Source organism: Neophocaena asiaeorientalis, unplaced genomic scaffold (assembly GCF_003031525.2).
Source record: "Neophocaena asiaeorientalis asiaeorientalis breed wild unplaced genomic scaffold, Neophocaena_asiaeorientalis_V1.1 scaffold130, whole genome shotgun sequence".
NCBI classification, from domain to species: Eukaryota; Metazoa; Chordata; class Mammalia; order Artiodactyla; family Phocoenidae; genus Neophocaena; species Neophocaena asiaeorientalis.
In genome coordinates this window covers 14,157,924-14,180,225 of record NW_020173397.1, presented here as the reverse complement: position 1 = coordinate 14,180,225, position 22,302 = coordinate 14,157,924, and the positions used below count along the sequence as shown (strand labels likewise).

General features: G+C 40.0%; 1 protein-coding gene across 3 annotated transcripts in view; it reads left to right on the top strand.

Moving 5' to 3' along the window:
- Positions 1-22,302, top strand: part of SLC25A26 (solute carrier family 25 member 26) — a 144,722-nt gene that overhangs the window by 112,150 nt on the left and 10,270 nt on the right. For all 3 annotated transcript variants that reach the window (XR_003003498.1, XM_024747026.1, XM_024747025.1), the window contains one exon: positions 19,437-19,506. Coding sequence is in view for 2 of the 3 variants with exons in the window: in XM_024747026.1 (XP_024602794.1) it covers positions 19,437-19,506 (70 nt within the window). In the remaining variant the exon portion in view is untranslated. The remainder of the gene's footprint in view (positions 1-19,436; positions 19,507-22,302) is intronic.

The following is a 22,302-nucleotide window of genomic DNA, read 5'->3' as shown; positions in this document are numbered from 1 at the left end:
GTACTGGGTCGCAATGTGAAATGTATTTCTCACTGTGGATAGTGATCAAAAGAATCTGAAAACCCTTGTTCAAATGAAAATGGTTTATAAATGACCAAACTGTAAAATGGCAAAGTACCGAGGTAGGCATTTGATAATACAAAAAATAAAGGAATTACTCTCATAATTGTATAGCGTTAGTCATCATGGAGCGCTCAAAGAAAATGTCTTTGGAAGAATAACAGTCACTTGGACTCTGAAAAATATTCTGTTGAAGTTACACACTAAGGATAATAAAATGAGACAAAACATGATTCATAAAAATAAACTCAGCAGTATTGAGAAATACTTCTTATAAATGATCTGTACAGTTCATTTAATGCAGATTTTGGGATCTTTCATGGTTGTTTGTTTGTTTTTGTCTTTACCGTTTTCCGTGTGGCACACGGTGAAAATGGATTTCTCTGGCAGTGTTTCCGGGTGTGATGTAACAGCTCTCCAATGAGAAGGTCACATTCCATAAGCATAACACCTCTCTATTTTTGTGTATGACAAAAGACGATGGAGCAACAGCTGTCCAGCAAACAAGACTCACTTTATTAGTGTCTCAATAAGCAGCATTCACGTGGCTTCTGCACTGTATCTAAGATACTTAGGCCCAGTTTCTGCACAGGAATGTTTTGAGGCCCAAAGAGGGAAAAAGCATGGGGTTTGTTTCTTTGCAGTATTCAGGACATTTGCAGTATGCTAGCTAGTTAAGAAATGTCTAGGCTTCCTTGGTGGCGCAGTGGTTAAGAATCCGCCTGCCAATGCAGGGGACACGGGTTCGAGCCCTGGTCCGGGAAGATCCCACGTGCTGCGGAGCAACTCAGCCCGTGCGCCACAGCTACTGAGCCTGCGCTCTAGAGCCCGCGAGCCACAACTACTGAACCCACGTGCCTAGAGCCTGTGCTCCGCAACAAGAGAAGCCACTACAACGAGAAGCCCTCGCACCATAACGAAGAGTAGCCCCCGCTCGCCGCAACTAGAGAAAGCCCGCGCACAGCAACAAAGACCCAGTGCAGCCATAAATAAATGAATGAATGTATGTATGTCTAGAATTTTTCAGAGTAATCATAGATAACAATGTTGAGCTTTAATACTTTTCTTTGAGCCAATGTTAAGATGCCATAGTTTTTTTTTTTTTTTTGTCGGATTTATTGAGGAATAATCTTCATACAGGAAAACTCCTCTTAAGTGTACATTTTTACAGGTTTTGAAAAATATGACTACCACCCTAAACAAAATGTAATATCATCACCCTTTTCCAGAATATCATATAAATAGAATCACACACTGTGTAGTATTTTGTTCCTGGCTTCTTGCATTTAATATGAAAGAAGAGATTCATTCCTGTTTTATCCCGTACCAGTAGTTTGCTCCTTAGTGGTGCTGAGTAGCATTTCATTGTGTACACGTACTATAATTTGTTTAGCCAGTTACTAGTTGATACACGTTCGAGTTGTTGATGATTATGGATGAAGCTGCTACAAGTATTTGTACGTGGGTATTTGAATGGATATATGGTTTTGTTTCTCTTGGGTAAGTACCTAGGAATGGGATTGCTGGGTCATAGGGAAAATATAAGTTTAATTTATAAGAAACTGTCACAGTGTTTTCCAAGGTGGCTGTCCCATTTTCCAGCAATGTGTGAGAGTTCCAGTTGCTCTGCATCCATGTCATTGTTTGTTATTATTAGATTAAATAAAACTTTACCCATTCTGATAGTTGTGTACTGGTATCTCATTGTGGTTTTAATTTGCAGTTCTCTCAGGACTAAATAATATTGAGCATCTTTTCGTATAATAGTGTGTTGGTTTTTTTTAAACATCCAAATGTGAAACCACAGTGCTTTGTAAAAGTAGACAATTTTTGGCATGTCTTTTATTTTTGTATTTATGAGTTTATCCATTTACATTTGCTTCTGCAACCGTAGAGACACTGTATTATATGGAAGGGTTTCTCTATTATGTTTATGTGGAAATACTGCTAAGAAAAAATTTTCTCAGCAAGGACTTCGGCAGACTGTGTGCACATTGTGCTATAAGGAGTGGGAATCTGGAGGTAGGGGGTGGCCACTATCATCTTAAACTTATTCTGCCTAAAATCGATGGTATCGCCTTCTAAAATCACTTCCTCCTGCTGTCTCCCTGATTTCTGTTAATCATGCTACTATTCTCCTGACCCCTTTGGTCTCAAATCCCAGGTTAAATCTGATCCTCTTTTTCTCTATCACTCACCAAGTTGTGTTCACTCTGACTTTTTGAAACCTGTGGCCTCCTTTTTTTTTTAAAATCAGATTCTTACTAACTTATGCCTGGACTTAGTTAACACTCATCTGTTCTACACATTGAATTTGTGTGATCTTCCTTAAACATCTCTTTGAAGTTCCCAGAAATGTATAACTTTCTAAAACTCTAAAGCATGAAGTTGTTGGCACTCAGGGATGTCCATACTGTGTCCTTAACTGTTTTTGTCCATCTCCCTTCCCCTTACACTTTTTTTTTTTTGCTTTCCCTCCTTTCCTTCCTTTCCTTCCAACCAGAATAGCCTCCTTACTGCCCCTTTTCTTTGGCTTCCTTCTGCAGTGGGCTTTCACGGATCAAATGCTATGCATCTTTTAAAGCCAGCTCAGTTTTTTTCTCGTGCTTGAAGTCTTCCAATCCAGACCCTGAAGGTTTACCCTTATAGCCAACATTTGTCTGTATGGTTGATTGGTATTTATTCGTGTACTGTATTGCATTTAAAACATCTTAGAACTGAGCTTTACCACATTCTGATAAGGCCTGAACCCCTTCTATTTATAGAAAAGTGACAGAGGCCGTTAGTGTACATGTATTGCCTGCCTGCTGTGAGTTAGACACTGTTTCATTTCACAGTAGTTCAAAGATGAATAAGATGTAGCTGATGCCCTTGAGGAGTTTTTACTCTATCAGAGAAGCACATACCCACAGATAACTCCAAGGTAACATATCTGTAATTGAAGACCACCCAAGGCACTGTGGGAGCCAGCCCCCCTGACTCCCCAAATCATGTCATTTCACTACCTCATTTCTTATGTTTTCTTTTTTTTTTTAATAGTACATATGCTTACAAAAAAGATTTAGATGGAAGAAGACTAAACACCATAAAGAGGAGGGGAAGTAAAAGGGGTAGATCATCATATCCAGAACCTCTGAGAAGATCATTTTCCTTTAAGATTTATATTGAGTTTGGAACTTTTCTAGTAGCCCAACAAGAAGAGAAACACGATAGATTACATGGTTCTCTTATCTGACAAGTAACCAAAGCTTATTATTTCATGTTGTCCCTTGGCTTTGAATACCCTGTGTATATGGCTGACTTGCACGTTTAAAGCTCTGTCGTGGACCACTTGCTCTGAGTTACAGCCTCACGTGACCAACTTCCTAGGTGACACCCTTACTCAGGGTGTCTCAGGGGAACCAGCTCAGAACAGAACACTTGGTTTTTATTCCCCTTCTCCCCAACCTGTTCCTTCCCAGGTGTCTCCTTCTCCGTAAGTAGAACACATGTCTTTTGCTTGCTAAAGTAGAAACTTAAGAATGACTCCACAGTTCTCTTTCCCTCATCATCCAGCCCATCAGAACAGTCCACTGTTCTTTTTTTTTTTACATTTATTTTTATGTTATTATTCATTTTGGGCTGCGTTGGGTCTTTTTTGCTGCGTGCGGGCATTCTGTAGTTGCGGAGAGCCGGGGCTACTCTTCGTTGCGGTGCGCGGACTTTTCATTGAGGGGGTTTCTCTTGCTGCGGAGCACGGGCTCTAGGCGTGTGGGCTTCAGTAGTGGTGGCTCGCGGGCTAGAGCACAGGCTCAGTAGTTGTGGCGCTCGGGCTTAGCTGCTCTGCAGCATGTGGGATCTTCCCGGACCAGGGCTCGAACCCGTGTCCCCTGCATTGGCAGGCGGATTCTTAACCACTGTGCCACCAGGAAAGTCCCCAGAAGAGTCCACTGTTCTGATTGAAGCCTCTAACTCATCTCTTGCTTGAGTTGCCACGTTGGCCTCTCCAATGGTCTCTCTGATTCCATTCTTGCTTCTCTAAAATATCTTCTCTTCACAACAGCCAGAGTGATATTTTAAAGAAACAAATCAGATCATACCACTCTCTGCTAAAAGCCTTCAGTGACACCTCTTTGAAAGAAGAGTAAAATCCAGAGTTTAAACTGCGGTTGACAGGGTCCCGTGTCATCCGCCCCTCCTACCTCACCGACCTCATCCCACAGCACCCGCCCACTACACTCCAGCCTCCCCATGTCCACGTCCTGCCCTGCAGTCTGGCTAGCCTCCCTCTGTTCTGTTCGGACTCGCCAGGCTGCTCCTTACCCGAGGGCCTTTAAGTTTGTTGTGCCCTCTGCCAGAAATATTCTTTATTCATTTATTCTACACATTGTTACTGAGTACCTACTATGTGCCTACGGCCTGGGGAATATAGTGATCAACAGGGTTGACAAAAATCCCTCATCAAGCTTTCACTCTGGCTCTTTCCCTAGGCTTTTCTCACGTCTAAATCTTTCTTGTTCTTTAGTCTTGGATCATGTCACTTCAGAGAGGCGTTCCCTGTCCACCCATCTTTAAAGTAGGACCTTCCCATCTTCCCTGCTCAGTAAACACAGCACGTGTTTATTTCCTTTGTAGCATTTAAATAGTTTATTTAGTTATGCACTTATTGACGCCCAAATACTTATAAAAAACACGTCGTGTGTTGAGCAGATATATGCCAGGCACTGTGCCGAGGAGTATATTATATGTTCCTTAGCATCTTATTCACGTGACGTACAACTCAGAGAGACAGGTCCTGTTGTCATCCCCACTAAAACAGGGAAACCAGGGCTCAGAGAGATTGTCTTCCATCTGTCCAACTAAGTCCTCAGTTTTCTGTCCAGTACCCTTGTACTGTGTTAACATTGTTTTTATTACTACAGTCATGATCACTAATAATCATAACATGTAGCGTTTCTCAGTTACAGTGTGCCCAGCACTGTGCTAATCACTTTCCATGGATTATCTCCTGTTAATCTTCATGGCAATTCTTTGAGGTGGGTGCGCTTACCGTCTTCATTTTGCAGATGTGGAAGCTGAAGAAGAGTTTGAGTGCCTTGCCCAAGGCCTCAGGAACACTCAGTGTTAAGGGGTACATCCAGGATTTGAACCCAGACAGTCTGACTCCAGAGTTGATGTCCTTAATTATTTTACACATAACTTGGCACATAGCGGACAATATCTTTAAGAATGTCGTTGCTGTTTCATATGTTCAAAGGTTGGTAAAAAGTTGAGGTGGTTGTATTATATCTAATCAGCTTATTTCAGGCATTTCTGCAAATTGTGTTGATTCTTTAACTTGATGACATAAAACTTAAAAGCCCTGCCTACCATATTTCTTAGACCAGCCTCCCTTCCTCCCCTCCCCCAACCCATCCCCGGTTCTGCTGTACTTGGGCAAGGGTGAAACAGTGTTTGCTTCAGGAAGGAGTCAGCTCCGAGGGACCGACATGGGGGAGCACAGATAGTTTATGGGGATGAGTGGAGCCAGGCTACATTTCCCGCGTGTTTGTGTTTTAATTTCTTGTAGGACTTGGCTTTTTGGAGGAAGAAACTTTGTCTTCTGATCGTTTATATTCTTTGTAGTTCTGACTTCTACACAGCAGGTGTTGATGACTATTTACTAATTGTTTGGAGGTTAGCATTCTTTCTTTTTCAAGGTCAAAGCAAAGTTGGGTAGCTGTATACATTAACCGTTTTATTTAAAAGTAGTTTCTTTTAGAAGTATGATGACAGCTCTAACATACAGATGTATTCTCACTGAGCCTTTGGCAAACAATACACGTATTTTGAAAGGATATGATAAAATTTCCTATAAGAATGTCAGATTTGTTCTAGTGTCTGAATATATAGAGAAGTGTAGAGGATTATTAAGAATGCTGCCAGGTCTAAGTAGTTTTGCTTCTAGCCACAAGGTGTTACAAAGTTGCAAAGCAGTAACTAGAAGAAATGCAAACCTTAACCTCAGATGCAACGTTTGAAGCAAAATGAAAATAAAATCAGTTTGGTTATGTACAATTTTCACATTATGCTGATGATTTTCTAAAATGAAATCATAGCTTTGTAACAGAAATCAGGGGCCAGTGGATTATCATTTCAGTTATAGGACAATGTATAAAGTCAATACATTTTAGAAGTCTTTTAAACAGCCAGTACTTTATAAAAACTATATTTTTATTCAAATTGAAGGGTAACTCGTTTATTGTTGTTGATTCTTATTTTTTAAATTAATTAATTTTTGGCTGCATTGGGTCTTCTTTGCTGCATGCAGGCTTTCTCTAGTTGCAGTGAGCAGGGGCTCCTCTTTGTTGCAGTGCGTGGGCTTCTCATTGCGGTGGCTTCTTTTGTTGCGGAGCACAGGCTCTAGGCGCGTGGGCTTCAGTAGTTGTGGTTTGTGGGCTCAGCAGTTGTGGCACACGGGCTTAGTTGGTACGCGGCATGTGGAATCTTCCTGGACCAGGGCTTGAACCCATGTCCCCTGCATTGGCAGGAGGATTCTTAATCACTGTGCCACCAGGGAAGTCCTGATTCTTATTTATGATAGTTAAAGTGTCTTTTATCACTCCATCCGCAACACTCTCCCATACCTTTAGTATATGAACAAAATGACAGTAATTTAGAAGGTGCTCATGCTCACGGTCTCCACTGCACCATTTCATGAGACTGGGACAATCTGGTATCTGCACAGACATGTTTGATCAGAACATAGATTCCTGTGAAGGCATATTAAAGATTGAGAAGGGAATGATAACAGAGTAAAAATGATTGTGTGTGATTTTTACTGCACTGTTTGTCCCCTAAATTAAATACAGCATGTCAAGATGGAAGAAAACTCCTAAAAATAAGAGCAAAATATTTTATTTCCAGATCACCAGCAAAGTCAGAGTCTGAGATGCTGATCAGGATTTTAGCAAAATGTCATTATAATGAAGCAGACATCTTTTTTTAACAATTTAAAAAATATGAGAACTTTTGAATTCTTAAAGACAGATGGTTAAAAAGAGATGGCAAAGAAAACTAAGTAAGGACGGAAGGATGTGTAGCAAAGCCTGACAGGATGGATGGAAAGGGTGTCACTTCTGAGGCTCTGGATCCTTCTCCCATCTCCTCCTTTGGACCAGTGTACTCAGCTGCCTGGTGTCCTGCTGTAGTTACAGTTGTGAAGCCAAAGCAGTAACAACACCTAATATGTTCCTTGCAGGTTCCATTACTTTCAACCGAGTTAAGATTTAACCTTGCCTCTTGGGTCCCACAGGCTAGTGGGTTAGGGTCCTTTGTCAAAAAACAATAAAATGCACACCAGGATTCCTCCTTTGTCATCTTCTTTTGGATGTTTCTCTTCTGTTTATGCAAGGTTGTGAGCAAAATGAGATAAATATGCTCATTCAGATACAACATTCCTGTGATGAATCAAATTGACTTTTTTTGGCTGAGACAAAGTGTGAGAAAGGAATTAAACACACTTCATTTTAATCAGATTATCAAACAAATATATATTAAAAAGCACTTTTAATTAATTTATTTTTTAAACATCTTTATTGGAGTATAATTGCTTTACAGTGATGTGTTACTTTCTGCTTTATAACAAAGTGAATCAGTTATACATATACATATGTTCCCATATCTCTTCCCTCTGGCTTCTCCCTCGCTCCTACCCTCCCTATCCCACCCCTCTAGCTGGTCACAAAGCACCGAGCTGATCTCCCTGTGCTATGTGGCTGCTTCCCACTAGCTGTTTTACTTCTGGTAGTGTATATATGTCCATGCCATCCTCTCACTTTGTCACAGCTTACCCTTCCCCCTCCCCATATCCTCAAGTCCATTCTCTAGTAGGTCTGTGTCTTTATTCCCGTCTTTCCCCTAGGTTCTTCATGACCTTTTTTTTTTTCTTAGATTCCATATATATGTGTTAGTGTACGGTATTTCATTTTCTCTTTCTGACTTACTTCACTCTGTGTGACAGACTCTAGGTCCATCTGCCTCACTACAAATAACTCAATTTCGTTTCTTTTTATGGCTGAGTAATATTCCATTGTGTATATGTGCCACATCTTCTTTATCCATTCATCTGTTGATGGACACTTAGGTTGCTTCCATGTCCTGGCTATTGTAAATAGAGCTGCAATGAACATTTTGGTACATGACTCTTTTTGAATTCTGGTTTTCTCAGTGTATATGCCCAGTAGTGGGATTTCTGGGTTGTATGGTAGTTCTATTTGTAGTTTTTTAAGGAACCTCCATACTGTTCTCCATAGTGGCTGTATCAGTTTACATTCCCACCAACAGTGCAAGAGTGTTCCCTTTTCTCCACACCCTCTCCAGCATTTATTGTGTCTAGATTTTTTGATGATGGCCATTCTGACTGGTGTGAGATGGTATCTCATTGTAGTTTTGACTTGCATTTCTCTAACGATTAATGATGTTGAGCATTCTTTCATGTGTTTGTTGGCAGTCTGTATATCTTTGGAGAAATGTCTATTTAGGTCTTTTGCCCATTTTTGGATTGGGTTGTTTGTTTTTTGTTATTGAGCTGCATGAGCTGCTTGTACATTTTGGAGATTAATCCTTTGTCAGTTGCTTCATTTGCAAATATTTTCTCCCATTCTGAGGGTTGTCTTTTGGTGGTGTTTATGGTTTCCTTTGCTGTGCAAAAGCTTTGAAGTTTCATTAAGTCCCATTTGTGCACTTTTAAAAAATGCCTATAATGATGCCCAGTTCCTTTGGAGATATAAAACTGTGCTAGTCTTTGATTTCCAGGGAGCCATGTACAGATTCACACGTAGTCTCCTTTAAAAAATGGGGAGAAAAGGAGTTAGCTTTGTTTCTGTTTGTCCTTTAGACCTGCTTCCTGGGTATTCTTGAGTGTTTTTGGTGTCAGTTTAGTATGTCTGGTGTAAATATGCGATAGGATACTGTTAGTGCTGCTCTGGTTTCACTCTGTCATCCCTGGGTGATCCTGGCCCTCCTTCCAGCTGAACCTCAGTCAAGCCTTTTAACTGTCTCCGCCCAGCTCACTAGAAGGCCTTGTCCAGTTAAGTAAATGTTCATCCTTGAGCTGGAACCTGTTAGCTGTTCCTGGTTTATACGGTTCTTTCCTGAGCCACAGAGGACAATTTGGGATTATGTTGTCTGGCCAGTTGATGTTTTCCTCCTTCTCTACACAAGGGTAAAATTATCCAACACTACTTACATTATAGGTATTCATATCGGTTCCAAATATTTGCCTGCCTTCTATGTATAAGGAATTGTGCAAGGCCCTGTGAGACTCCAGAGGTGAAGGTAATGAAGTCCCTATCCTGTTGAATCAGGGGTCAGATGAGCGAGTTTTTGCAGGTTAATGAAAAGAAGTGAGTCCTTATTATACATATTTTTTGGTACTTTTGAGGATAGTGGCTTGTCAGTGTACCTGATTCTGGATAAATGGAGCTTGTTAGTGTAAGTCCCCCAGTTCTTCCATTTGAACCATTTTTATAAAAATCTTTTAAAAAGATTGTTACATACTTAAACATAGCAAACCAAGTGTGTCTTTCCAGGCAGAAGTATTAAAAGTAATCACACCTTTTCTTGTTGACTTAAAATTTGTATCACGAGCATCAGTTATAATAATAACAGTTACTCAGTTTAGATACCTTTTGCCCCTACCCAAACTAATAAAAGACATCAAACCACAGATCCAGGAAGCTTAGACAGCCCTCCAATCAGAATAAATACCTCCCAAATAAAACCTAAGCACACATATCCAAAAATATTACTTTGTAATTGTAAAACCTAAATATTACTAGGCAAACTCAGCATTTGAGCCCATCTTACGTTTGCTCAAGAATAAATGAAATTTATTATATTGGGTTGGCCAAAAAGTTGATTTGGGTTTTTCTGTACCATCTTAAGGAAAAACCCAAAAGAAGTTTTTGGCCAACCCAATATTTACCAGCACAATCATTCATTAAAAAATTTCTTACGAACTCTTATCATCGGTTTAAGAGGAATCCATTTTAGCCCTTTAACCACTTGCCTATATTGCTCCAGCCATGGTAGGGCAGAAGTGAACGCTTACTTGTGGTTCCCAATTGTATTCATTATTCTTTTCATTTTAAAACTTTGCTTTGGAAATCCCATATTTATTTATTTCTAAAAATTTATTTTTTTATTTTTTTAAACTTTTGCCTGCGTTGGGTCTTCATTGCTGCCTGAGGGCTTTCTCTAGTTGGGGTGAGCGGGGGCTACTCTTTGTTGCGGTGTGTGGGCTTCTCATTGCAGTGACTTCTCTTGTTGAGGAGCACGGGCTCTAAGCACGCAGGCTTCAGTAGTTGTGGCATGCGGGCTCAGTAGTTGTGGCTCGCGGGCTTAGTTGCTCTGCAGCATGCGGGATCTTCCCGGACCAGGGCTCGGACCTGTGTCCTGTGCATTGGCAGGTGGATTCTTAACCACTGCGCCACCAGGGAAGTCCTGGAAATCTCTTTTTTTGTCTGTGGTACACGGGCCTCTCACTGTTGTGGCCTCTCTCGTTGTGGAGCACAGGCTCCGGATGCGCAGGCCCAGCGGCCATGGCTCACAGGCCCAGTTGCTCCGCGGCATGTGGGATCTTCCCGGACCGGGGCACGAACCCGTGTCCCTTGCGTTGGCAGGCGGACTGTCAACCAACCACTGCGCCACCAGGGAAGCCCTGGAGATCTCTTTTTTCAAGTCATGTTTGTATATAAGTACTTCACAGAGAATTCATTAATGTAAATTATAAATGTAATTTTATTATTCAGTTGTTAATTGAATAATAAAATTATAGGCAGCTGTTGCTTTAACTATGTTTTTTTTTTTTTTTGCGGTACGCGGGCCTCTCACTGTTGTGGCCTCTCCCGTTGCAGAGCACAGGCTCCGGACGCACAGGCTCAGCGGCCATGGCTCACGGGCCCAGCCGCTCCGCGGCACGTGGGATCTTCCCAGACCGGGGCACGAACCCGTGTCCCCTGCATCGGCAGGCGGACTCTCAACCACTGCGCCACCAGGGAAGCCCTAGCTATGTTTTAAAGTGGATGTACCAAAGCTATACAATAGCTTGATCACCTACAGTATGGAGGGCAGTTGAGTGAAATTAATCATCTGCTGTCTTTAATGTGTTCTGAAATTCTGGTACTAGACAGACAGCAGTGAGACCTGCACAGAGGATTGTTTTTCTGTTGTGTTAAATGAATTATCATCATTTATTATGATGTCAGTCATGTGGAACTGAGGAGACGATTCAGCACAGATACCTACTAAGGTACCATAAAACTCATGGGGTAAAGTGTTGTAATCTTACACAATTGCAAGCCACCGAACTACTTCTGAGTACAACAACTGAAGAAGCCCCAAAGTTAAGTTTCCCTGCACTGAAGCCACAACGCTTATTTTCAGTTTGTTGTTCGTTCATAAGACAACCATGCACATTTGGGTGGGTCTTTTAAAGTAACAAAGCCTTCTCTTCATGCTGTACTTGAAAGACAACTTGGCTCAGGCTTGGACTCCCAGCCATTTCCTAGTATCGGGCCTGGTGTTTGCTTTCTGTCCTCTGAATGAATACTGGTGCTAATAGCTGTAACCCTGGCAGGGGTGTGTGTGGAGGAGCCTCGAAAGCCTTCTTCCTCTGATGGCCCTTGAGCTCTGAGTGAAGGATCACTTGGGAAATTAGAACAATCTGATTGTTTTTGTAGCGCCACCACTAAAGTATTCAGGATTCCTCATAATATCCTACTGGACAATAGAAATATCATTAGTTGAAAAATAAATCAGGCCTGATGTTTAAAATTCACACACCTTTAAACAATGTGAATGGTGAAATTCAATTAAGGTCTGTATCTTAGGAGTATTGTACCTATTTTCATTTCCTGTTTTCATCATTATACTTGGGTTATGTAAAATGTCAACAGTAGAGGAGGCTGGGTAAAGGGTGTATGGGACCTCTACTATTTTTGCACATTTTCTGTAAGTCTAAAATGATTTCAAAATGAAAATTTCTAAATAAGCTACTAGAAATCGTTTCCAGTCATCCTATGTTAAGGAAACTTTCCTCAAGAAAAACCGCAAAAGTGAAACTAAGAACATTTCTGACTGCCATTCTCGTTACTTGAAATGTCTCATTTACATGAGATATAAGCAAATGTGCATGGATTCATCTGAAAATTTCGTGTTTTATTTGAAAAGAAAATGGAAACAGGACTTGGAATAGTGATAAGTAAGCAAACACCAAGTAAAGTATGGCTGCCTGCTTTTTTTAGTCTTAAAAGCTCTGTCACATCAGTTGAGACCCAACACTGTGGTTCTTCATGTTTGGGCCTCCTTTCTGCCCTCCCCCTGCAGTCATTTACTTGCTTTTACAGGAATGATCATTAGACCTCTGTGGCAATGGAAATACTTATTTAGGTTGAGAAGTTACGGCAATTTAAAAATTTTGGGTGTTGAGACAGGGCCTTAAAAAAAATCCTCCATTCCAAACCCACATGATTTATATACATTTATTGACATCAAAATATTTTCTTTAATAACTTGCATATTATATTGTAGCTTCCGTAAAAGTTGAGCTGTGTATCGAGGAAGCTTATAAATGTTGCTTATATACTATTCTGTCTACAAGGCACATGGCTTTGAGGGGACTGTAAAAATCAGCTTCAGTTCCCCCACTTTCGATCTGTGTGACCTCAGGGAAGTTACTTGACAACTCTTAGTACCACCCTACACCTGTGTGTCTGGATAATAATACACCCCTTTCAAAATTAAATGAGAAATGTGAAATCTTTTGCATAGTTTCTGGACCATGCTAGGTACTCAGCAAGTGGTAAGTAATACTGTCAATAGCAGTCATTCAAACTGTTGTCTAAACTACATTTTTATTCCATTTTCTAATCTACTCTTAAATTATTTAAAGCTAATAAACAATAATATTACACTTCCTGTGAGTAATCTTTCCTGTCTTTTTTTTGTTTTAACATCTTTATTGGAGTATAATTGCTTTACAATGGTGTGTTAGTTTCAGCTTTATAACAAAGTGAATCAGTTATACATATACATATGTTCCCATATCTCTTCCCTCTTGCGTCTCCCGCACACCCTCTCTATCCCACCCTTCTAGGTGGTCACAAACCACACCGAACTGATCTCCCTGTTCTTTGCGGCTGCTTCCCACTAGCTATCTATTTTACATTTGGTAGTGTATATATGTCCATGCCACTCTCTCACTTCATCCCAGCTTACCCTTCCCCCTCCCCATGTCCTCAAGTACATTCTCTACGTCTGTTTCGTTATTCCTGTCCTGCCTCTAGGTTCATCAGAACCATTTTTTGTTTTTTTTAGTATATGTGCGTGGGTTTCTCTCTGGGCTTTCTGTCCTGTTCCATTGATCTATATTTCTGTTTTTGTGCCAGTGCCATACTGTCTTGATTACTGTAGCTTTGTAGTATAGTCTGAAGTCAGGGAGCCTGATTCCTCCAGCTCCGTTTTTCTTTCTCAAGATTGTTTTGGCTGTTTGGGGTCTTTTGTGTTTCCATACAAATTGTGCAATTTTTGGTTCTAGTTCTGTGAAAAATGCCATTGGCAGTTTGACAGGGATTGCATTGAATCTGTAGATTGCTTTGGGTAGTATAGTCATTTTCACAGTGTTGATTCTTCCAGTCCAGGAACATGGTATATCTCTTCATCTGTCTGTATCGTCTTTAATGTCTTTCATCAGTTTCTTATAGTTTTCTGCGTACAGGTCTTTTGTCTCCTTAGGTAGGTTTATTCCTCGGTATTTTATTTTTTGTTGCAGTGGTAAATGGGAGTGTTTCCTTAATTTTTTCCTGTCTTTCCAGCCAGTTTTTTGTTGATCACAATCCTCCAGTTCCTCCATATATGTGAACAAATATGTAATTTCAAAATATTTTCATAATTCATGTACAGTACTTTTTACCAGCCAGTTTTCTTATCATTACCCTTGTTGCTTAATGAATTTAAAGTTGCCCCCAAATGAATCATTTGTAAACAACACTCATCTTTTTAGCTTGGTCTCAGTATTCTTCTTCCAAAGTTCTATATTCAGACAATTCATTATTAAAAAAAATTACAAACCCATATTATTTAAAGCAAGTTGCTTTGGACATTGACAGAGTTTGTTCATTCACTTGAATATTCTAATATCATTCTAGTAAAAGTTACCTGTATTTGGAAGTGAAGTGTCTTATAAATACCTTCTGTCTGCTGTCAAAATAGCTGTAACCTATAGATCCAAGTCCAAGTATGTATATACTCTGTACCTACCTGTTTAAACTTTGGTAAGTTACTTAACTTCTCTGAGCCTCAACTTTCTTGTCTGTAAAACGAGGATAAGGTAGCACATACCTTAGAAGATTGTGGTTAGGATTTCATGAGTTAATGTATGTAAAGTGTTGGGTACCTGGAGCATAGTAAGTTCTGTGTGTTTATTGTGGTTGCTGTTATAATCGTTACTTCTCTTATGCGGTGTTTGCCATGGAATTTTCTCACTTGAATCTAAATCTTTTGGTTATAGAGATTTTTGTTTAAGATATTTATTAGTATCCTTCTCTAATACAAAATGATTTCCTCATATGTTTTTAGGCTAAATTGTTCTGGCCAGGTGATATGCTTATCTTTGGAGATTCTATTTTTAAATTGTGTCTTCAGCCATTAGAGTCTGTTTTGATCCAGTGTTTTACTTCCCTTGGCAACCAGTTTTTTTCCTTCCTGGATTACAGCAGGCACCTCTGTGAAGCCTTCTTTGTCACTTTCTGTTATAACCCTCTTCTGCCTTCACTCTACTCCCATCCCATATTAGACCTGGGGACTGCGGTCTTTTTTCCCTTGACCTTATACTGCCTGAATCCTAGTAGGTATTGAGTAAATGTTGAATTTACGAGTTACATAGTATCTTTGATTTTTTTCTCCTGTATGACATGTAGTGCACATCTTATTATTTGTTCTTTATTACTGCTTAAAAACTCAGCATTATTCGTAGTATTTTAAGTTTGTTTGGAGTAAACTTTGGCTCTCTGGAACCCTTGAAGCTACCAGTAGAAACTGAAGATGACGTCATTACCAAAATGACTATTTTATGTTTTGTATCCTTTTTCTAAAAAGTCAGCAAAGTAAATAATGGTGTTAAATTTGGCATTAGCCTGATAAAATACACATTTTGCCATCTTTAAAGTAAAAAGCTGCTGTTCTACTGATTTGCTTCTTATGCTGTCTTGAGTGCTTATAAGAGCTCTGGAGAAAAAAATGTTTTCTACACAGATATACTTGCAAACATTAGAGCATTTACTGAAAAAATACCAAATACTCTGCTTAATGCCAAGATTATCTTTAGAAAGCTGTTTGTGCTAAAACTTTTTTTTAGCTCATCTACTTCCACAAGTAAGGTTACAAAAATCTTTTTGATAGCTGCACTCTTAGTCCAGTGATTTTAATAAATACACTTTCCAAGTAACTGTTCTCATTAGTTAGGTGGAAGGAAATGTTGGAGCCCTCAGACACCATACATCATTATATCTCTAACTTGTTAGGTAGTTTCCATAGTTAGGTGACTGACTTAAGAAAAGTTGACAAACAGGGCCCTACATGCCTTGGTTTGTTTATATGGCATCTTCTCCATTTCTTTAGCAACTTACTCAACCTTCCAGGTGTATTTTCGGTGGGGAAGTATTGAGAGTAGAAAATTAGTACTAGGTTTGCTGTTCTTCTTTCAGTTGTGGTATATTTGATCATCCATAAAAATGTCATGCCACCATCAGCAGGTCATTATACTATTCTAACCGTTGTAATGAATATATTCAACAGGGCTAATTTCTAATATTCTTCATCCTTATTGCAGTACCTGCCATTATGCTAGACATCCTATCCAGTGCAGTAAGGCAAGAAAAATAAATAAAAGGCAATAATCCAAATTGCAAAGGAAGAAGTAAAACTGTTTATTCACAGACAGATGATCACTGATGTAGAAAATTTGATGGAAGCTCCATAGAAGCTACTAGAGCTGATACATTTAGCAAGGCTGCAGAATACAAGATCAGTATGCAAAAGTCAGTTGTATTTCTACATATTAAGCAACCAGAAACTGAAATTTAGAGGAAAAAAAAGCAGTACCATTTACAGTAGCACCAAAACATATGAAATACTTAGGGATAGAATTGACAATACAAGTGCAAGACCTGTATACTGAAAACTGCAAAACATCGTTGAGAGAGAATAATGGAGCCCCAGGGCTTCCCTGGTGGTCCAGTGGTTAAGAACCCGCCTGCCAGTGCAAGGAACACAGGTTTGCGCCCTGGCCCGGGAAGATCCAACATGCTGCGGAGCAACTAAGCCCTTGTATCACAACTACTGAGCCTGAGCTCTAGAGCCCACAAGCCACAACTACTGAGCCCATGTGCCACAAGTACTGAAGCCTGCGCGCCTAAAGCCCATGCTCCACAACAAGAGAAGCCATGACAGTGAGAAGCCCGCTCACCGCAACGAAGAGTAGCCCCCGCTCACCACAGCTAGAGAAAGCCCACGCACAGCAACAAAGACCCAACACAGCCATAAATGAATGAATGAAAATAATGGAGCCCCAAGTAAATGGAGAGATGCACCATGTTTATGGGTCAGCAAACTCCATACTGTTAGCACCTCCGTTCTCTCCAAAGTGATTGATAGATTCATTGCAATTCAAATCAGAATCTCAGCAGGCCGGACTTCCCTGGTGGTGCAGTGGTTAAGAATCTGCCTGCCAATGCAGGGGACATGGGTTTGAGCCCTGGTCTAGGAAGATCCCACATGCCGCGGAGCAGCTAAGACCGTGAGCCACACCTACTGAACCTGAGCTATGGAGCAGCTAAGACCGTGAGCCACACCTACTGAACCTGAGCTATGGAGCAGCTAAGACCGTGAGCCACACCTACTGAACCTGAGCTCTAGAGCCCACGAGCCACAACTAGTGACCCTGCACGTCTAGAGCCTGTGCTCCGCAACAAGAGAAGCCACCACAGTGAGAAGCCCATGCACAGTGATGAAGAGTAGCCCCCACTCACCCCGCAACTAGAGGAAGCCTGTGCACAGCAACAAAGACCCAAAGCAGCGAAAAATAAATAAAAATTAATTAATTGAAAAAATCTCAGCAGGCAGTTTTGCAGGAATTGATAAGCTGATTCTAAAATGCTTACAGAAGTGCAAAGACTCTAGACTAGTCTGAAGGACTTTGACAAAGAAGAAAGTTGGAGAATTAACACTACTTGAACGCAAGATTTATTATAGAGGTGTAGTAGTCAAAAAAGTATTGAATTGGTATCAAGATAGATGTGTAGATTAGAGCAAAATAGAGTCCAGAAATAAATCCACACATATATGGAGAATTGATTATTGACAACAGTGAGAAGGCAGTTCATTGCAAAAAGGCTAGTCCTTTCCAATTGCTGGAACAATTACATATCCATGTTTAAAAAGAAAACAAAACAAAAGAACTTCAAACCTCTTAGCATACATAAAAATCAACTTAAAATGGACGATCTAAATATCAAACCTAAAGACAAAATTTCTAGAAGAAAACATAGATGAAAAATCTTTGTGGTCTGAGTTAGGTAAAGATTTCTTAGATAAGTGACCAAATGCAAGATCTGTAAAAGGATAATTTGCACATCAAAGTTAAATATTGTGTTCTTGGATAGACACTGTTACGAGTATGAAGAGACAAGCCACAGACTAGGAGAAAAGAATTGCTGGTGACCTATAGCTGGACTATATAAAGAACTGTAAAACTCAATAATTACAAAAACAGACAACCCGATGAAAACGTGCAAAACTTTTGAACAGACACTTCACTAAAGAAAATATATTCTGGATGGTAAAAAAGTACATGAAAAGGAGCTCAGCATCATTAGTCATTAGGGAAACACATATTAAAACCACAATGAAACGCTACTGCATACCAATTAAAATGGTTAAATTTTTAAAATACAATACCAGGTGTGGGAAAGGATGTAAAGAAACTGAAACTGGTCTAAATGTAAAATACGACCACTTTCTAAAACAATTTGGTAGTTTCTTAAGAAGTATACATCCATATACCTGCTCTGTGGTCCAGCTATTTCACTTCTAGGTATTTTCCCAAGAGAAATGAAGGCCTGTGTCCATACGAAAACATGAATATAAATGTTCATAGCAGCTTTATTTGTAATAGCCCAAAACTGGAAAAATCCCAAATGTCTGTCAATAGGCAAGTATATAAACAAATAATGATACAATGGAATATTACTTAGCAATTAAAAAGGGGTGAACTATTGATATCCATACTAACATGAATGAATCATACAGAAATTCTGAAGGAGAGAATTCGAGTTAAAAAAATGAATGTATAATTACAGTTATATAAAATTCTACAAAAGGCAAACGAATGTAGAGTGACCGATCAGATTGTTTAGGGGTTGGTAAGGAAGGGCAGGAAAGGGGGATGACAAAGGGACCCGAAACTTTTTTGGGGTGATGGATATGTTCACTGTCTTAATCATGGTGATGATTTCACATGTATGTCTATCAAAAGTTACCAAATCACGTACTTTAAATACGTGTAGTTTATTGGGTATCAGTCATACCTCAATAAAGCTAAAAACAAAAATAAAGAGTGCAGGCTCTGCTGTTAGAAAGCCTGGGTAAAAGAAGGATAGTAACAGGACCCAACTCTCAGGGTTGTTGTGAGGACTGTGGGTTTTGATGTAGGGCCTGACTCGGTGCTCTTCACCATTTGATATGGCTGTATTTTATCTTCTACTAAATCATAAACTCTAAACAAGCAAGGCACCACGTCTCTGCCATCATTTTGCCTGGTTTGAAACTCAGCACGAGTATTTATTTGTGTAATCCTCAACGTATTACAAAAACGGCAAAAAGCATTTTGACGAACTTTACGTGGTTCAATAATAGAATTAGCGTCCTTCAAACATGTACAGCATGGGTAAAGATTGAAAAAAGAACTGTGGAATTTGGTATACACTGCTCTGGCCTAATTTGTGAATTATGGTATTTATATGTTTAGAATTATATGGGAAATACTTAAAATGTTACCTTGTCTTAAAGATATACCTTTATTTTTATACGTGTATGTAGATGTGTGTATATGTGTGTGTCTATCACACATATTCCCTGAAAATGGTTTCCTTTGGGCACTCTAACGTAGCTGTCACCCTCGTTTCTTTGACTTATTTTAGAATGCAGTTAAGTCCTTGGGAAAATCACTTATGTCATCAGTGAGGAATGCCACCAAAATAGCTTCTCACTTAAGTTCCCATCCCCAGAGCTAACCCACGGGAGGTTCCGATAAATTCAAATATTTAATAACTTGTATTTTTCTTTCTCCTCAAACACAGGCCCTCTGGTCCTGGAGGCAGGATCATGTGGTGGATTCTTGGCAGTCAGCAGTCTGTGGAGCATTTGCAGGTGCAAAGGATTATATTATACTGGGAAAGACCAAAGAGGGGGAGAAAAATGTGAAAATATTAACTGTGCGAAAACAACATTCTTCAGAAATTCCAGATTGTTTGGAAGAAGAGAGTCCCACTAGTTGTTTGAGAAAAGAGAGTGTCTTAGGGGAAAAAAAAAAAAAAAAAAAAACTGCTAAAAAGGTGTCTGCCTGAAAGACAGCCAATTTGTTTTTGACAAATTTTTTCTTTTTATTAAAGCCTTCACTCAGGCCCTTGGATTATCTGAAAGATGATTTAGCAAGGCCTCTGTGGGAAGAGACTGGCTGTGGGTGCAGCTGTCTGCCTTGAGCACTTCTTGGGGGGGTTTAGGCGATTTTTGCAGAAGGCAGTGATTCACGGTCCATGTGACATGTTTGACAGCGCCGTAGATTAACTGGTGTCAGGAGAGCGGAGGCTGCTCCACAACTTACTGAAGGCTAAACTGCACGGTGTAGAAAATATGGAGATCTAAACATCTGGGCATTTTCTAGACATTAAACAAAGAGCAGAGTGACACTATGCAATGTCTATCCATCACTTGGTCATATGCATTTTCCAGTGAGGTTTTAGTGAGAACTCAGAAACTGGAAAGAATTTAAAAAGTAAAAGGTGTAACAGTCTAAAAGAGAAATACATTTTGTTGCAAATAAAGGTGAGTGAGAATTATGGTTGAAATAAATCGAAACGGAAATTTGCCAGAAAATTGTAAACTGCTGGTTTTGATGTGAAGCCAGTAAACTGACAGACAATGCGGGCTTAGGGTACCAACCTTAGTAGAAAATAATTCGTTTCCAATTTGTTTAATGGTCGTTGGGTGGGTTTTTAGTTGTAGTGATTAGGAAAACAGAAAGCATACATTTTATAATTAATAATTGGACCCATCTGACTTATAGAATTGATAATCCAAAATAAGACTCTTGCCTCTAGATATGAAGCCAGCTCAGATTGCTTATGACGGGTAATTGTTTCCACATGATCCACAGTCATTAGCTGTGTTAAATGGGGACGTGGTCTTGATTCATTTGCCAGTGGTCAGGAATCTTTACTCCCCAGTCCCTAAGAAATGTGTGTTTCTGTGGACTCCCTTCTGGGTCCTGGGCACAAAGTGAGCATTCTGGAAATTGAGTCATCCTGGATAAGGAAGGCCGGTTCTTAAAGTTAACATACTATAAAACGTCTGAGTGTTGAAACAAATATATATATTCTCTGGTCCCTTCCCTTAAGTAGCTAATTCAAAGATTCGCTTGCAAATATGCATTGTTTCTATTGACACGTGCGTTCATTACAATTCCTTTTTCTGAATAATGCTGTGTAATAGGCACTAAGTACTTAGTTTAGTCAGGGGGTGGAAGCTGGGGAGAAACTTGGTATCAGACCCCCACTGTTTGGCGGGATCCTGTGGGCCAGGCTCTTTCCATTCCGATGGCCCCCCTGAGGATGAGGAGTGCAGCAAGCCCCACTGCCCTCCAGGGACAGCGGGGAAGCTGGGATGCGGGGCAGGGAAGGGATTCGCCCAGAGAGCCTCCGGATCCAGTGCTGGCTGACCTGTCTGAATCATACGGCTGTCAAACCTCTGTTCTATCCCCAAGTAAGGAACGAGACTTTGGGGCCTTATTGAGCACCCGTTTCCTTACCTGTAATGCAGAAGCAACCCTCCCTCTGTTAAGGAGTTGTTGCTGGGATAGGTGCGATAATGTGCGTTAGAACTGCGTTTACGGAGTTTATTTCAATAAAAACAACCAGCACCCAGGAAATGAAAAGCTGTCATCATCACAGTAATTCATATTCTTAATTGCATAGAAAAAAATAACACATTAATAAAGTTACTATACGTAATCATCACCTCTAGTAGGGTGTAGATTTAAAAACTACTCCAAGACAATTATCTTATTTTTTCAGCTGAGGTTCTGATAGGAATTTGCCCAAGGTCTGCAGAAAATCCATTGTCAGTACATGTACATGTATTTAACAAAAGATAAAGTGAAATAAATAGACTTCGTGTTTAGTTTTGAAATTTTAGTTGGTACAAATGTCGATCCTGAGGAACAAGGTTACTCTTTTAAAACCTTTCTGAAAGAGAAACGTAATTGGAAAATATTTCAGATTGTGAGAAAGCAACATTCTGTAAGCATTTGCTGCAAGATTGTACACTGAACAGTATAGAGAAATGACTAATGACTAGTCCTTGGGCAGCCCCTAGGATCTGACATGCTTACCGGCTGTACTTTCAGACGTTTTTGCCTTACATGGCCACAGAGGCAGTGATAAAACTTGCCCTATAAACCAGAAATCTGATTTCTCATCCCTGTGTGCTTTTCCAGGTTTAACCTGGTTGAATCATTGTAGACGAACCACTCTCTGGCCATCCTTGGCACTCTTCGGTGCCCATGCTTGCTTTATAAACCACTTGGCACAAATATCCAAAAATGTCCCTGGAGATTGGAGGTGTTGATGGCTCGTCATGCTCAGAAATTCCCTTGGCTTCTGGTCAGGGGTTAGACTGGGGGTGGGGAAACGGACTTTGCCAGCTTCCCTACTTCAGGTTAACTTCCAAACATAAAACCATCATTCAGTCTTAATAATTATGACATCTGCTACTGTAAGGGATATCTGCTGTTCTAATGTCCTTTGATTAGTTTCCTGTAATGAACACTTAACTTACATTCTCTAAGAGAGAAGGAGAGAGAGAGAGAGATCTCTCCCGCCATGGCTTGAAACTCTAGAATAGGGTGAGGATTGTTTGGGTAACAAATGACAGGGCTTGATGCAGTCT